Genomic DNA, 17,657 nt, shown 5'->3' with positions numbered 1-17,657 from the left:
AAAAGCACCAAGCACGCAACTCAAAAAATACTCATTCTCTCCCTGAAACAAAAACAAATGATTGTCACGCTCCACAGCTAAATGTTGAGTTGTGAACACTGATGCTACCTGTGGATCTGCTCAGCACCTGCATCTACTCAGAAGGCCGCAGGCACAGCTGGGGACTGACCGCCTGGATGGTGATGGTATAGGTTGTGAGTGTTGTGTGTGTCTGTGTCTGTGTGTGGGTGTGTGCATGCATGCACGTGTGTTAGTCACTCAGTCATGTCTGACTCTTTGTGACCCCATGGACTGTAGCCTGTCAGGCTCCTCTGTCCATAGAATTCTCTAGGCAAGAATACTGGAGTGGGTTGCCATCCCTGCCGGCTCAGGTAGGCAGACACGCACAAGTGCAAATCCCTGCATACTTTTGTGCCTCTGCAATTCAGAATCATGAGATTCTTCATCTCCTGTCTCTCATCCAGGATGGTGAGGACTCTACTCTGTAGTGTCTTTATATCTCCGATAAAAATAAAAAGTTGAATTAGAAATCATGCCTAACAGCTAACATTTCCGGTACTCCAGGTACTTTAGCAGCCCTCACCTATGAGGTAAGCAAGTTATTATTCCCACTTGAGATGGAGGAAGTCTAGGCTCTGAGAGGTAAAGGAAGTGACTTGAAGTAATACAGCTGATAAAGACTGGAGTCACAGTCCCGGGGAGCAAAGCCCCCAGCACACCTGCCCTGGACTGAATGTGAGCAACAGTAAACCTCTGTCTGACCCATGGACGTTCTGAAGTCTAATTGATTTCCGCTAGCCTACCCTCAGAGAAGGCAATGGCACCCCACTCCAGTACTGTTGCCTGGAAAATCTCATGGGCAGAGGAGCCTGGTAGGCTGCAGTCCATGGGGTCGCTGAGTTGGACACGACTGAGCGACTTCACCTTCACTTTTCACTTTCATGCATTGGAGAAGGAAATGGCAACCCGCTCCAGTGTTCTTGCCTGGAGAATCCCAGGGACGGGGGAGCCTGGTGGGCTGCCGTCTATGGGGTCGCACAGAGTCGGACCTGGCTGAAGTGACTTAGCAGTAGCAGCCTACCCTAGCCAATTCATCTCACAGCGCAAGAAGCCAGGTAGAGAATGATATGGTCTTCAGTTTAGTGACAAAAATCTGAGGTGCACTTGCAGGAATTGCAGACACTGCCCAGACACTGGGCTCACCCCAGAGAGTAGAAAGGGAACTGTGGCATTCCCAGCCATCTGAGCATAGTAGGGCTGAAGCAATGCATGTTGAATGAAAGAACAAATGAATGAAAACAAACACATACACACACACACACAAATATATGTTCCCTTATACTCCTTGGAAGGAAAGTTATGACCAACCTAGATAGCATATTCAAAAGCAGAGACATTACTTTGCCAACAAAGGTCCATCTAGTCAAGGCTATGGTTTTTCCAGTGGTCATGTATGGATGTGAGAGATGGACTGTGAAGAAGGCTGAGCGCCAAAGAATTGATGCTTTTGAACTGTGGTGTTGGAGAAGACTCTTGAGAGTCCCTTGGACTGCAAGGAGATCCAACCAGTCCATTCTAAAGGAGATCAGCCCTGGGTGTTCTTTGGAAGGAATGATGCTAAAGCTGAAACTCCAGTACTTTGGCCACTTCATGCGAAGAGTTGACTCATTGGAAAAGACCCTGATGCTGGGAGGGATTGGGGGCAGGAGGAGAAGGGGACGACAGAGGATGAGATGGCTGGATGGCATCACCGACTCGATGGACATGAGTTTGGGTAAACTCTAGGAGTTGGTGATGGACAGGGAGGCCTGGCGTGCTGCAATTCATGGGGTCGCAAAGAGTCGGACACGACTGAGAGACTGAGCTGAATACATATGCAAAGGTGCACAAATGCTCAAAACACTCCGTTAAAGACAAGCATATACAATGTGTGTGTTTGTCACTCAGTCATGTCCAACTCTTTTGACCCCATGGACTATAGCCCACCAGGCTCCTCTGTCCATGGAATTCTTCAGGCAAGAACACTGGAGTGGGTTGCCATTTCCTTCTCCAAAGCATGTACAATACAGATACTTAAATACACCCACTCATGCACAAAACACACTCGTGCCCACAATCACAAATCCGAAATAAAGACACACATAAACATATGCATATGTGTAAACACAGATATTATGGACAAACATATATGATCCAGATATGCCCAAACACTCATCTACTCACCCCTCATACACACACAGCGATGCCCAGACATCCTCCACCAAGACCCTGGGCCCAGGAAGGAATCTGTCTGCTCCACGAGCCTTAGCATGCTGGAGCTCGTCAGAAAATTCTTGCAGCCCCCACCTAGCTGGCTGGTGACTGGCCCCTGGCTCCTGGACCTCTGGGCTTGGGGCTGGCCAAGCAGAAGGCAGCCCCACGTGGGTGGGCGGGCAGACAGCGGACGCAGAGGTCACTGGGGTGAGGGCTGGGGCTGCTCTGGCCTCTCTTTTCCTGGCTGGAATGTGAGTTGTAGGGCCCGCCTCTCAGACCTCCCCCTTCTCCCACAGCCACCCACCAGCCCCAGGCCCAGGCCAACCCGTGACCCCCAGTCCTGCCAGGTTAATGGGTCCAGGAAGCTGTGCACAGAGGGTGGTGGCGGTGATGAACCCCTGAAGACACACACAGATATGCAGAGAGATGCACAGTCACACACAGAAGCCGGCCCAGATATTCACAAAGACATGGGCAGGCATACGAATTCACAATCCCGCTGAAAGGCACATTTAGACAGACTTCCAAAGCCAGCAGAAAAATCACACACCACACACACAATCACACAGGCATACAGAGATACCGAGAGAACAGACCCTCACACAAGCGACATTTACACAGACACTCGGACTACACAGAGACTGAGAGCATGTGGGGAACCTTCACGACCACACCTAAATGCCCACACCCAGGCACAAGCACGCACACACACAGACCCCTGCTGCACTGGAACACCTCCTCCTTCTCCTGGGACCTGGAGGAAATGCTGCACTCGGCCCCTCTCCAACCCACATGTGGCCAGTTTGCTGGCAGGGCCTGGGAAAACTGCTTCCCACAAGAGGAAATAGTGCTCAAGTCCTGGCGGGTGCCTGCTGTCTGAGTGCCTGGCTAGGAGGATGGTGCTTGGGCTGAAGAGACAGCCACATGGCTTGGCTTAGTTACACACACATACACACACACTTTTCAAGAGTACATATGTGTGTACAACACATACAGGTAGGGGCACTCTTGGAACCTCGGTTTCTTCGTCTGTGTGCTGTGCTTAGTCTCTCAGTCGTGTCAGACTCTGCTCTGTCCACGGAGCCTGGCCGACTGCAGTCCATGGGGCCTCAAAGAGTCGGACACGGCTTCCTCTATAGAATAGAGCTGATAATTCTTTCACCCTGGAGGATTATGGCGATGGTATAAGGTGGCACCATGAAGTGCCAGACCAAATCACTGCCTTCCTGGGGGCTCTGAAGCGGTATCTCTGCAGAGGCCGCTAACATCAGGAGCTTTGGACACAGGCGTCCGGCTGACCTGGTTGCCCCCCACCCGAGGTGGCCAGAGCCGAGCTCCGGTCCCCTGTCTGCGGCCCGCACTGGGTGCTGCCTGAGTCCGATAGTGCCTCGTGCTTGGCGGCGGCAGCAGGCTCCAAGCGTCGCCGGGCAGGATGCGGGCACGGGTCCGGCTGGCCTTCTTTCAAGTCCGCATCGGGATCGCCCCTTCCACGCACTGCGGCCGAGGGAGCTGGGGCTCAGATCTACGCCGCCTGGCCGCCCTCTGGCCCCGCTGGGCTCGGCCTCTCCCTGGGACTCGGGTCTGGAGCCTCGTCGGCGGTGGGCGGGGCGGCCGTGCGGCCCCGCCCTGTCCGCGGCCCCTGAAACACCGCCGCCAACAAGCTTTAAGTCCCAGAAGGGAGCTGCTGTCTGAGCGAGAAGCGGCATCACTGGCCGGCTACGAGGGAGAGAGAGAGGACCCGGGATCGCGCTGGGGCTCCTGACCCGCCCTCCCAGGGACCCGCCTGCCCCACGCCGCCCGGCCCCGCCGGACTCTCTGCATCAGCCTTACCTGCGGGGGCCTCCAGAATCTCCAGGACTTTCAGAGGATGCTCAGGTCGCCCACGGGGACCTCGGGGCAGCAGTGAGGGGGGCATCCAGCTCCCATCCAACTCCGGTCCTGCGCCAGGGGCTCCCCCTGGAGATGAGCATGGTGGTTTTCTCTTGGAGTCCCCTGGCTTGGTACGTCTGAGAAGATGCCTACCGTGAGACTGTTCACTTGCTTCCTGCAGCTCCTGACGGGGCTGGTGTTGCCTGCCGTGCCCACGACGGTAAGACTCCCACCCCCAGCCTGAGAATGGGGAGGGGCAGGGCTCTGAAATCCCAGACCCACAGCGGGCAGTGGCACCCCCAAGGATGTCCACACGCTTCCCGGGAGCCAGGCTGGACCGGTCCTCTGGGAGGAGACCTCGGGCTGGACTGTCCCAGACTCCAGCCCCCAGGGTCTGTCTTGGCGGGGGCAGGGAAGCCACAGAGAAGGGAGGGAGGTTTCCTGTCTGGCCCCTAGAGCCCCCAGTGGCTTTGCTAAAAGCATCTCTCTGCTAATCCCAGGCCAGTCCCTGGCCTTTTGGTCAGGGTCGAGGCCCTGTGACCAGGCAGGCGCCCCCAGGACCTCTGACCTGGTCTGGTGGAAGGGAAGCCAGCCCAAGAGGCCATTGGTAGGGGAGGCTGGGCCCTGCCCCCTCCAAGGCTCTGGGTTGAGCCCAGGGCTCCTGGGTGGGCTGGGGCGGGGGGTGATGAGACAAGAGTCCCACTGTGCCCTCTTTCCCCGGGTGGGCAGCCGGAGGTCCTGAGTGCGGGGCCTGGGGAAGTGAGCAGAGCCCTTTTCCCAGGAGCTGGGTAAGTCTGGCTGCAAGCCAGCTGGGGCAGTGAAATCCTGACAAAGCCAATGAAGCTCCCTTCCCACCACGGTACCCCCATGGCCCTATCCCATTGCCCTGGGAGTCCCGGGCCCCAGCACAGAAGTGGGTGGGCTGGGCAAGTCCCACGAGGGGGCAGGAGAGCCGTACCACCCGCCGCCCGCCCGCCTGCTGCAGGGCTGCTTAGAGGTGTAACTTTACCAGCGGCAGCAGCTCCTGGCGCCACCGGCTCCAGCGCCTCCGCTCCCACCGGCTGATGGCCTCCCCCTGGGCTCTGGCACCCAGCCAAGGCAAGCTGCACAGGACCTAGCCAGGCTGCCTGGGGGCTGGGTAGATGGGAGACCCCCATAGTCTCACCAGATCTTTGGGACATAGCAGGCAAATCGGTCTCCAAAAACTTCTGTAGTCTCCCACCCTTTCCAAATGAGGAAACTGAGGCCAGAGAAAGTAGGACCCATCCAGGCTCCCTCGAGTTGCCAGTTGCACTGGAAAGAGCGAGCCGTGAGATGGGGCAGCGTGTCTGAGCAGCAGGTGGGCAGGAGGGTGGAGGGGGCCTCTGTGCTCTTGCCAACGCACAGGACCCCAGAGCACAGAGGCCCAAGGTCGTCCCCCTCACCTCTGCACCTTTCTGTCCACAGCAGTGGGCCTTGTCTCCTGGGAACATTTCATCGGAGGTGGAAGGTAAGCTGGCTGGGCGGGGAGGGCATGGTGCAGGGCTCCCCAAGCCCTCACATCCCAGGGCTCAGCAGTGGATGGGAAAGGGTTGGCATGAACAGTGGGTGCAGGCCGATATTAAGTTGGAAGAGTCTGCAAGCTAGCTGAGGCCCTAGCTGACAGAGTTGGCAGGGCCTGAGAGATCCCCCTTGCATTGTGACCCAGAGGCCTAGAGAGGTCTCTTCCTGGGCCAGGGTCACCGGGCACACAGAGAGCAGGGCAGGAGCACATATACCCAGTGTCCAAACAGTTGGCTCAGAGCCCTTTCCCAGCATGATACAAGGGGGCAGATGGGGTCTTGGAAGGCTGTGCAGCGGTGAGTGCCAAGGGCCAGACTGAGGGTCCAGAAGCAGGCTGCAGTGGGCCAGCAATCAAGAGGACCAGGGAGGGGCAAGAGGACTTCCCAGCAGCCAGGCTGGAGGAACTTAAGGGATCTGAGGAGACCTCTCCATTGATTACATATAGACAGAGTGAGTCGTGCCCTCCCTGGCCCCTCCACTCCCCACCCTAGGTTGCATCAAGGGAGAATCTTCAAAGGGCAAGACATTTGCCAAAGAGACATACGTGCAGAAGGCAGGAGGCCCATGCCAGGCCCCCCGCCTTGCTCCTCCCTCCCTGCCTCTCCGAGACGTGCAGGCAGGCCACACACCACTTCCCACGGAAGAAAGGGAGCGTGTAGGGACGTGCGCACGCACACGCGTGGTAGCCTCTACGTGCTGGGAACACCCTCCCTCTACCACCTGGTAGCCAGCCTCTCCTGGACTTGGTCATGCTCTGCCAGCTTGAGTCCCAGGCCCCTTGGGCACTGAGAAGGTGGGGGAAGTAGCAGCCATTGATTTCATTGATACCCTCTTCCTAGCCCTGCTGTCCCCTCTGGGACTGGCACAATATTAGGCTTTCTGGGATTTGGAGAGGGACCTATCACCTCTCTCCACCCCATGGCCCTTTTGATCCTTTTAGTATATTTTGGACAAAGAAATCTGAGCCTCAGTTTCATCATCTGTAAAATGGGAGTGTTAGACCAAATGATATCTAAAGGTTCTTTTTCCCAGGTGGCAGGATTCTCTGACGCCATAGAGGTGTCCCAAGAGTATATATATATCCCAGGGACCTGGATGAGGAGGCTTGGAAGTGTCAGTCCCTTAGGGCAGCTCCCCTGTCATCATCATCATTGATTAGGGAGCCTGTATTGTGACCAGGGAAAGAAACTTGGACCCCAGTTATCAAAAGCCTGAAAACGACATCCCCTAGTAATACCGGACAAGAGACAGAATGCTCTGTATTCTGCAGCCACAGACGTTGATTTTTTTACTGTTACTATTCATGGGAATAGTATCAGCCACTTACTGTAACTCCATGCTGACCACAAGCTGTGATGAACTAGGAAAGCCCTCATATTCTCTACGTTTTGTAAATGAAGGCTCTGGGGCTCAGAGAGGCCCTTGGGGTTGCCTAAAGGCTCAGACATTCCTCAGGACATGTGGCAGAGCTGGAGTTTATGACACCAAGCCTCCCCATGGCTCACAGCTGAGCAGGCATGAACAGGGTGTCTCTCGAGGCAGGCTGGCTGTGTGCTTTGCGGGTGACCGCGGAGGGGATACCTGCTGGGTTCGGCTGGTGGCCCGTGGCTCTGCCCAGTCCTGTCCCCCCTCCCCCACCCAGTGGCCTCCCCAGGCGCTTGCTCTCAGGATGAAACACTTCCCATCCAGGGATCTCCTCTGTCCTGGGTGTTAGGCAGCTGGAGCCAGACTGGAAGCTTGCCCAGGGGCTGGCAAGGGAGCCCACTCATGGCCCTGGGGGCAGCCAGGCGCCTGCCTGAGCCACAGGCAACTGCCCCCGCACCGTTCCTCTCTCGGACCCTGGCCTCTGAGCAGGTCGGGGGCCAGAGGAAGTGCTCTCAGGAGCAGGTGAGCAGAGCTCTTTGCTGAGGGGCTCAGCCCACATCTGGGAGCAGTCACCGCACTCTCTCAGCCGGCCCCTCGCCCAGCACCCTCTGTTTCTCCCATACCCCGAGACAGCAGCCCCAGGGATGAGCGGCCCTCTTCCTTGATGACCACCAGGTAAACCAGGCCCAGACCACCACCTTCCCTGCCCTCTCCCAACGCCATCTGGGCCGTGTGGCCCAGGACGTGCCGGGCTTCAGGGCCCTGGAGCCTGGGCGTGGGGGGAACAGGAAGTCTCTTCTGCCTTCTCAGCCCTGCCGGGCTCTGCTTAACCTGGCAGTGGCCCCACAGCCCGGCTGGGCTGGAGTCTGCTTGTGGGATGGTAGGGGGCTTCAGGGCCCCTCCTCTGCTTCTGTGCTCTTCCTGATGGCTGGTCCCAGGGCGGGACCCTGAACCTTCTATGGCACTTTGGCAGCCGGCTACTCTTCTCCTGTTATTTACGTTTTCCAAGGCAGAGATTAAACGTTGAGAGTTATGTAGTGCTCATGAAGGTTTTAGACTAAACACGCACTCATGGAGGTACATTAGGGAGCTGCTCCTCTGACCTCTCCCTACAAAGGCCAGTTTCCTGGGGCTTTGGGCTGCCTGGCGTACATGGCCTTGTTTCCTGCTTGGGTCCAGGGAGAGTGGCCCAGAGGCCTGGAGAGGCAGGATCAGGGAGGCCTCTGGTCCCCTTCCCATCCCCGGACCCAACCCTAGTGCCCCTGCAATAGACAGGGCAGAATGGAGCCGCAGACGCCCAGATAAGCATGGTTTATTGCTCTGTGCTGCCCCAGCCAGCTCCACGTGGACACACCGCCTCTTGGGTATTTTCCACCCGCTTGCAGCCTTTCCCGAGGGCCTCTGCTAGGGCTGAAGTTTATTCTTCCTCCGAGATTACCCTGAGACTCATGTCCTTGCAGGCTCAGTAGAATGGACTTCAGCCCCTTCTGCCTCCTAGGAAGGGCTGTGGAAGGAAGTGAGGGGCTGCTGGGAGCAGCCATTGCACCAGGGCAGAGGCTGCAGGGACCCCAGGTGGTCCAGCTCCCCTGTCCTCCCCCACCAGAGGAGGACGACCATCCAGTGCAGGGCAGGGTGACCCAGGATTGGCGATGTGTCTCCGCCCGCAGTCTCAAGGTTGGGCTGGGTCGTGTGCACAGTGCACTCAGAAACACAGAGCGCCTGTCAGAGCTGGGGGAGCCCTTAGCAACCATCTCTTCCCAGCCTTCTTCTTTTTCCCCAGCTGGAGAAACTGATACCCCCAGAAAGGTGCAGTGACCTCCCCAAGGTCACACAGCCAGCGCAGGGCCGGGACCAGGAGCCAGTCTCCTAGCTCTGGCTGTTCACTTCCTGCGAATCTGTGTATGGGTCCAGGCCCCAGGCCCTCCCCGAAAGGAGCAGCATCTTTTAAGAGACTCCAGATCAGGCCCCCAAAGATCCAGTCACGATCACCAGGACATTGTGGGGGCCAGGGATATCCCTGATAATTTTCAGTGAACTATCATCTACTCAATCAGTAATTACCTAGCCTGTGTTTACTGGGTGTTTGGGTGCCTGTCTACAAGGAGCCTCAACTCGCTTGTAAAAACGATAAAAGCCACCAGTGACGGAGATAAAGCAAGCTCTTGGGGCTGAATTATGCTCAAAAGAGGAACGTCTGTTCATATCAGACAAGTTGGAGAAGGCTTCAGAGAGGAGGCAGGGAGGCAGGGCTGGAGGAGTGGGTGGTGGGCTTTATTTGGTTAGAAATGAGAAGGGGGCAAGGAGCATGGACCGATAGAGGGTATCTGAGTGATGCGGCCCTGGGCCCATGCAAGGGTGGTCCAACCGAAAATGGAGAGCGGGGATGGGGCACATCGTTGGCTGCAGTCTGGGCCACCAGGCGGAGGAGCTGGCCCAGACATTAGAGGAAATAAGGACTAAGGGGAAGGTTCACCCTCCCTGTGGGACTCTGCAAGCCAGTCTTGCGGAACTTGCAGAGCTAACTGTATTCTGCCAATTCCCTAAGACCAAGGGAGGACCAGGTCAGGCCCTGAGAAAGATCCAGAGGGCCTGGGGAGACTACCAGGACACGCTCCTCCGAGCTCCAAGGCCCCCGAGGCTGATGCCGGCACCTGAGCTGAGAACAGAGCCAAGGATCACAAGCCCCTAAGAAGTTCTGTTCCCCTGGGATTTCCATCTAGCAGATGAGCCGGGGCGGGCAGAGGGGAGGCCCAACTGTCGTCCCAGAGAATTGACGTCAGGAGTTCAGAGCAGGGGGAGCGCTCACGTAGGCTGGGGGCTTCCTGGAGGAGCGGGTGTGGGCTGGACGTGGGAGGACCTGCCGTGCCCGGGGACCTGAGCCAGCTGTCTGTGCCTCCTCGCAGTGGTGCCCTTCCAGCAAGTGTGGAGCCGCAGCTACTGCCGGCCGGTGGAGAGGTTGGTGGACATTGTGTCTGAGTACCCCAGCGAGATGGAGCATCTATTCAGCCCATCCTGCGTCTCCCTGATGCGCTGCACTGGCTGCTGCAGCGATGAGAGCATGCACTGCGTGCCCCTGGAGACAGCCAACGTCACCATGCAGGTAGGGTGACACCCCGGCTCGGGCCCCAGCCTGCCCCGCCATCCACAGCTGCTCAGAGGGCCACAGAGCCTGGTCCCCAAGAGAGAGAGCCAGGAGAGGGTAGGCCAGGGCCACAGGATCCAAACTGACACCCAGGTGTTCTTACCCATAGCACTCCTCCTTCTTGAGTCCCCACCCCATCTTTGAGCCCCCCTCTCCTCCTCCCTTAGCAGCTTTCTCAGGTTCTGGCTTAGCCCTATCCCAGGACACAAGATATCTGATTGAGGTTGGGAAAGAAATCTGTTCTTATTCAAGACATCCCTTTTTATACCAGGAGTGTTTGGTGCCCTGAGCTTTGCTTCCACACTCACACTCACAATGTTGGTCTTTTTTTCTGAGCACTTGAAACTTCAGAAATTTCCAAGCACTGTGCTTCAGAAATGTTACCTCAACATTCAGTCCTTGGAGCCAAGTGATATTCCCATTTTACAGAGGGAAGCTGAGCTTCAGAGATGATATTTCACCTACTTAGCAAGTGGAAAAGCCAAGATTTAAACATAGGTCTTCCTGCCTTCAGAGCACAGGCCACCTTCCTATCCTGTGCTTTGCTGATGGCCCTGGGAAGAGGGGGAATGGGAGCCTCCCTCAGGTCCGCAGGCAGGTAGGAGGGCTGTTTGCCCCAGGCTCCAAGCAGAATGAGGGTGTGTAGTACAGAAGTAAGTAAGTAAGCGTTAGTCGCTCAGTTATGTCCGACTCTTTGTGATCCCATGGACTGTATCACGGGATCTTCTGTCCATGGGATTCTCCAGGCATGAATACTGGAGTGGGTTGCCAAGCCCTCCTCCAAGGGATCTTCCCTACCCAGGAATTGAACCCAGGTCTCCCACATTGCAGGCTGATTCTTTACCATCAGAGCCACCAGGGAAGCCCAAGAACACTGGAGTGGGTAGCTTATCCCTTCTCCAGGGGATCATCCCTACCCAGGGATTGAACCCAGGTCTCCTGCATTGCAGGCAGATTCTTTACATTCTGAGCCACCAGGGAAACCCATGTAGTACAAAGGCTGGTGGGAAATAGGGAGTCTGGTCCTCCCCTAAGGGATGGCTGAACGGAGTATTGGAAACCCGCAGGCCACCCCCGCAGTCCAGTCACCCAACCTTTGTCTCCTCACAGCTCATGAAGTACCGCTCTCTGGACCAGCCCTTCTTTGTGGAGATGAGCTTCTCTCAGCACGTCCGCTGCGAGTGCAAGTGGGTCCTCGGGTGCGGCCGGGACAGCCCCCACACACCTGGCGGCATCAGCCAGGGGTTGCCCATCCGTGCTGCAGTCTGTGCCTCCTCCCTAGCTGATGGAGGCCAGGGAAATCGGGGACCAGTGGCAGCCCAGGGAGCTGGTCCCAGGAGCTGGAGCATAGCTACTGAGAAGCCACAGGGACAGAGGGAGCCAGGGTCCCTCCCAAACTGGCCAGGCTTGGGCACGCCGTCTCCCTCCTTGAGCTGGGATGGGGATGCCAGGGCGCTGGAAGAGGCACTTGGACCCACGGGAGCGGGAAACGGGATTGAGGAGCTCAAAGACAGACAAACCCTGGTAGGAGGGAAGGGGCAGAGGGAAGGAGGCACAGGCTTTCTTTAAAGTCGAGTCTCCACCTGGCAGAGCTTCTCCCCAACACATCTTGCTGCTGGTGCCCAGGGTGCTCTTAGCATTAGTTACCGGGAGCAGCAGGCCTGGCACCGGCGACTGGTTCAGGGGCACTCCTGATACCTCTGGGCCATGGGATGGAGGCATGGGACCAGAGGTCCTGAGCCATATCTTGGGGCAGGAAGAGGGGGAGAACCACCATTTATGGTGCATCTACTCTGTGCCTTGCCCAGCATAGGCACCCGACCTGAGTGTATTTTCTGATTTAATCAGCAAACATCTACTGAGCACTTAGTGTAGGCTAGGTATGGTCTCAGATGCTTGGGATATAGTGGTGAGCAAGACAGACCAGGTCCTTGGTCTCCTAACCACCCATTTTACAGATGAGGAAACCGAGGCTTGCTAAGGTTACGTGATTTGCCACAGCTAGTGGGTTGACCCCAGCCTGTTGACCCCTAAACCTGCCCTTTCTTATGCTACCTCTCATGGCCATTACCACGCTCTACAGAAGCTCCAGGACTGCCCCGGGCTTGGCCCTGCCTGGTGTCTGGGCTCTGGCCACTGCTCTTGGACCTATACCACCGCTCGAAGCCCTGCCTCAATCCGCTTCCTCCCATCCTCCCTTGCCAGGACTTGGCCATGTAACAACAGTTCAGTAGCAAATCCTCCTTGGCAGTGCTAGACAGCAACCTTTCCCCTTCCCCATCACCTTTGCCCTCATAACCTGTATGTTGGGGCAGACAGATGAGAAGATTAAGGGCCCAAGAGTGTCTCTGACTGGTCCCAGGTGGCAGAGACAGGACCAGACAGTCCCAGGAGGTGCTGGTACCCTGCCCTGGCTCCCAAGGGAGACGGCCAGCCTAGGGCAGCCTTCCCTGGCCCAAAGCTGACTGTCACCACGCTGTCCCACGCCCCCACCCTGGTTCCCAGGGAAGACTGTCGCCGTCCAGCGGGCTGAGCAACAGGGCCACCTTTCTTCTCTCTTCTGGGCCAACAGCCACGGCCCTGGGAGACAGAGCCAGGACAAGTCTGGTGACTGTGGGGCTTTCGATCACCTCCTGTCATCCCACTCCCTGAGTCCTTAAGATTGCTGCAACGTCACACGTCCCCAGGGTAGGGTGGTGGCAGTTGTGCCTTGACAGGTGGCCTTGCCCCTCATTCACTGTCAGCGAGGAGACTCCCAGAGGGCACCCTGGAAGGAAAGGGCACCCTGGCAGGTGTAAGGGAAGGAAGTGAACAGAGAAAGGCTGCAGAGAGCAGACTTGGCCCCCAGATTTGATTCCAAGAAGCAGAGGAGAGCAGATGGGTGTGGAGAGGACCCCCAAGAGGGCATTCGCACCTCTCTTAGTGGGGTCGCCAGGGCCTAGAGTGGGAGTGGAAGCCCCCAGGCCTCTGGGCATCTCTCCCTCACTAGCTCCATGCTACCCCCTAGTGGCTTCAGCACCAACTACAGGGCCAGCCCCAGTGATGGCAGGGAAGTCTGGCCAGGGAGCCCCGATCCACGGCTGTCCTAATTCTCCTCCGTTCCTCTCTCTGTTTTTCCAGACCTCTATGGGAGAAGATGAAGCAAACAAGGTAAGCAGCCTGGCAGGGGTACCGGGCTGTTCTCAGGCCTGCCAACGCCTGACCTAGCATGGGGGCCCCCAGCCGCTCTGTCTTGACGCTTTTGGCTTATTGCAGGAGGAGATCCAGGGTCAGGGGCCCGAGGAAGAGAGAGGAGCAGAAACACAAAGACTGTCACCTGTGAGTGCACGGGGGTGCCCAGGGATGGCAAGGAGGCTGGGCCAGAGGGGAGCCCCACCCTGCCAGCACGATCAGTGGTTGGGGAGGGACAAAGCCAGCGGTGCGGGCCAGAACCTAGAGATTCCAGGCCCTAGGAAGCCTCCAGTGAGCCTAGATAAGAACCAGGAAGCCCTCCCGGCTTCGTTCTGAGTTTCTGTGTGGCCTTGAGCAAGTCCCATCACCTCTCTGAGCCTAGTTTTTCTGTGTGTAGAATGAGGGTCAGCGGGGTCAACCAAGCATTCGGTCGATCTACAAACATTTACCAAGCACTTACTGTGTGCCAGGCACTTTCGTGGGCAGACCAATAATATTTCTGCCCTTACAGGGCTTACACTCTAGTGTTAGAAAGTCCAAAAATTTAGGGACTGAGGCTGGTGGGCTACAGTCCATAGGGTGGTAAAGAGTTAGACCCAACTGAAGCGACTTAGCACACACACAGGCCAGCGGCCCAGTGGTTAAGACTCCACCTTCCAACGCACGGGTAGCCAGTTTGATCCCTGGTCAGGAAACTAAGGTCCCACATGCTACAGGGTGTGGCCAAAACAATTTTTTTTTAAGTAAGAATTTTTTTTTTTAAAGTCCAAAAATTTAGCCAGGACTACCTCCTGGAGGCCATAGGGAAGGTAGAGCCCCTCACTGGCTCTCAGGCAAGTATTTCTTTCACTCCCCGGGAGCCTTGGGGTCTACTTGCTTTTCTTTCTTTGTCCATGTTACCTGTCCATTTGGCTTCACCTCTGGAGAAGGTGGCTGGGGTCCAGGCCTGAGTGTTGGAAGAGCAGAATTAGCAAAGGGCAACCCCGAATCTGTGAGAGTAAACAGGAAAAATAAAGTAGCTCACACGCGCAGTAACTCAGTCACACCGCGGTTCTCCTTCAAGGCCAGTCTCCTCCCAGCGACAGGACTGTCTCCACAGTCCTGTCTTTTCCACAGATCTTCTCATGTCATGGGGCTGGAGCTGGCCAAGTTCTACCCTGTGAGCCTGTCCCTGCAGGAGCAGACACGTCCACCCCGTTCCGTGAAGCTAGGGATTCTGGGGAGGTTGGTCCCTGCAGGCATGTAGCCCTTATTTCTCCCCTGGTTCCAAGCAGTGACTAGGGGAGGGGCTGGCAGTCCCCACAGGGCTCCCCAGCCAGGCAGCCCCAGATGGAAAGCGTCCTGTCCTAGCTGCTGGGGTAGCAGCCCTCAAATGTTTCATTCGGGAATCTCTTGAAAGAACTTCCAAAGCCCAAGTGCCCCCTTGTTCATTTTTAAGTCGACATTAACCTTTTTCATCAACATTGTAGATAGTTGCAAAGGATGTAATATATTAATATTTTAATATAAAGCCATTATATCACTCTCCAGATGTATCCTGTGGAATAAGCCATCCAAATTTAATACCATCATCCACTTTTTAAAAATTGTTTAACAACATCAAAAAGTATATGAACACTCTCCTTTAATAGCTGCATATTTCCATTGCTTCTTTTTGCCTCGAACATGTCTTTCCATTTTACTTTTCCCAAGAATTTCAGCCTAATGTAATATTTTTTAAATAGTCAAACATCTTTTATGTACCACCTTGTCTTACTTATCTGCCACAACAATGGTATATGAGTTTGAATTATTTTAAATTTTCCTGTGAGCAGAAAACTCGAAATTAAATTTTTTTTGGAATGAATTATCACAGTAATTGTTAGTAGTACCCATAGGTTAAAACAGCACAAATACATTATATTTTACTAGATGCTAAGCACAAAAGGACAATCAATCTTACTGGGGTTGCATCTCAATGAGATGGATGTAGCTACTTCTTTTCAATTAGTTGATGAACCCGGCAATGAACATTATCTCCTGCCAGACTGAGACTGGATTCAGCAGTAATTCCATTCCTGTTCATTTTTTGCAGATGAAAAGACTGAAAAACTGTTCACATAAATAAGTAAATGGGGCTGGGTGTTACTCGATCACTTGAACTCCTTCCAAGTTATCAATATTTGCCAAAAACCTGAAAGTGATCTGCTGTAAGAATTTACTTCTCTTGACATTACCTGACGATTTAGCTAATCTCTTCAATTTTGTTGAAAGCACACGTGGAAACCACCTGACTTGCGAAAGACTTGGTTACCCAATAGCTCACCATATTTCTTTTCTCAACCACCTACACCAATATCTATCAAACTGTTCTTGTATTCAGTGTCCCCCTGAATCCTTTTTACCTTGGGGCAAAGTACTGTAACAGGAACTTCCTTCCTTTCTGAGGGAGAAGGGCCTTTGGCAACAAGATGATGGGAAGCAGATCTCTGTCGCAGACAGTTTTCAGGCAGAGTGCAGGTAGAGGCTGGGAGCAGATTCCTTTAAAATCACCAATACTCACATAGGACTTGGACAATCTTCATGTGCATCCAGGGGTTCCGGTATCCTTATTTGAAGATTGCTGCCCCAAGTAACCAAAGGCATTGGTGCATGGATCCAGACTGTGTTTAAAGCCGGCTTTGTCACTAACTTGCTGTGTGACCTTGGGCAAGTTTCTTAACCTCTCTGAGCCTCCATTGCCTCATCTGCCAAAGGATGATAGTAATTGCGCCCTTCCTTGTGGAATATCGTTAAGGGTAAATGACAGAGTGCTTGGCGCAGGCCTGAGCACCTGGGTAAGTGCTTGGTGAAGACCAGTTCCTAGCTGCTTCTCAGCCTCGTGCAAGCAGAGATCCAGGAGCATTGCAGGCTCTTCGTGCTCCCTGTCCAAGCTTCCCCTCCAGGAAGTCCTCCCACCCTCCACCCTGGACTGATACCTTCTTTCTGTGTTTGGTCTCTGGCAGGTGTGGTGATACTATTTCCCAGAGGTAACCAGTCCCTCGGAAGAGAGAGACCCCCCACACCCAGCTCGTGTATTTATTACCGTCACGTTCTCAGTTACCTCCCTGCTGGCACCTGCCCTCTATTTATTAGCCAATTGTATCCCTGCTGAATGACTCACTCCCTCCATGGGACAGGACCCTCAGGAATTCAGTGCCTTAAACAGAACGTGAGAGAAAGAAGACAGACCCATGTGGCTTCAGCTTGAGAAGGAGCAAGACTTACGGCTTTGTGATGGGCAGGCCTGGCCCCAGAGGCCCCGGGGGTCTCCAGGAGGCTGGAGAAGGAAGGACTGGAGACCCACCACCTGCCCTCCCGGAACCTTGGGCTCTGCGCAGACCAGCAAGCCTTGCTGGGGCAGCTCCTGGTGGAAGTGGGGGGTGTGGAGGCCCCTGCTCTGGCCACCCTGGCCCTGCTGAGAGGGTGGGCGGGCAGCCACTCTGCACCCCGGAGGTTGGACGTTCAGCTCTGGAGAACAGTGCTTGCCTGGGGGGCCTCTGCCACTCCTCGTCCCCTCAGTCTCGCCTCACCTCTTAACTGCTGCTTGTGCTGGGACATTGTTCTTTGTGGCCAAGGCATCATCATCCTGCCCCTCTCAAGGACAAAGGCAAAAAGTGGGCCCCAAGCTGGACATGGAGTGAGCTGCCCTCGCGTGGCTGTCTGACTGCCAAGCCAGATTCTCTTGAATAAAGTATTCTAGTCTGCAACTGCTTTCCAGGGGAGCGTTCCTGCCAGAGCAGTGGGCGACAGCAGGAAGTGGAAGGGGGATGGAGGAAAGAGGACCGTGGGCTCCAAGGCTGCCTGGGGGTGGGGGGTGCGTGGGGGTCCAGCCTGCAGTCCCTGGGGAGTCTTCTCCAGATGCTTTAGGCAAAACCCTGAGGCCCACTCTTCCCATAATGAGGGGTTCCCAGAATGGAGGCTTGGCCCTAAACTTGGGGACCCAGGCTTCAGCCACCCCTGAACACCCTCAAATTCAAGAGCACAATCCTCTTCCCCTGGTACCTGCCACCTTCCCCAGGGTCACCCTACCCCCAGCCCAATGCCTGGCTCTCAGGTGCCACGGCTTCTGGCTCCAGAGACCTAAACCACGCCACCTCCAGCCCGCTCCGGCTGCTGAATGCAGGGACTGGCAGATGCTGCCTGATTTCTTCCGCCCTGGGCCTCCCATCTTCCTCTGTCTCCTCTTGAATGCCTTGGCATGAAAGGAGGAAAAAATGCTTTTTTTTTCCCCCCCCCAATCCAAATCACTTATTATCTGACTCCCTTCAGCCTTCGACCCCCAAGGTGTGTCTGT

At 55.6% G+C, this 17,657-nt stretch overlaps 1 protein-coding gene across 3 annotated transcripts; it reads left to right on the top strand.

Moving 5' to 3' along the window:
* The first annotated feature begins 3,917 nt into the window (after positions 1-3,917).
* Positions 3,918-17,070, top strand: PGF (placental growth factor). 3 transcript variants are annotated; one of them, XM_005211921.4, is made up of 7 exons: positions 3,919-4,342; positions 5,569-5,611; positions 9,933-10,129; positions 11,282-11,358; positions 13,292-13,321; positions 13,427-13,489; positions 16,327-17,070. In XM_005211921.4, the coding sequence occupies exons 1-7, from the start codon at positions 4,268-4,270 to the stop codon at positions 16,352-16,354; spliced, it is 513 nt and encodes a 170-aa protein (XP_005211978.1). In that variant the 5' UTR covers positions 3,919-4,267; the 3' UTR covers positions 16,355-17,070.
* The last annotated feature ends 587 nt before the right edge of the window (positions 17,071-17,657 follow it).

This window comes from Bos taurus, chromosome 10, assembly GCF_002263795.3.
Source record: "Bos taurus isolate L1 Dominette 01449 registration number 42190680 breed Hereford chromosome 10, ARS-UCD2.0, whole genome shotgun sequence".
Lineage (NCBI taxonomy): Eukaryota > Metazoa > Chordata > Mammalia > Artiodactyla > Bovidae > Bos > Bos taurus.
Note: the sequence above shows the minus strand (reverse complement) of the source record. Positions and strands in the feature narration are given on the sequence as shown.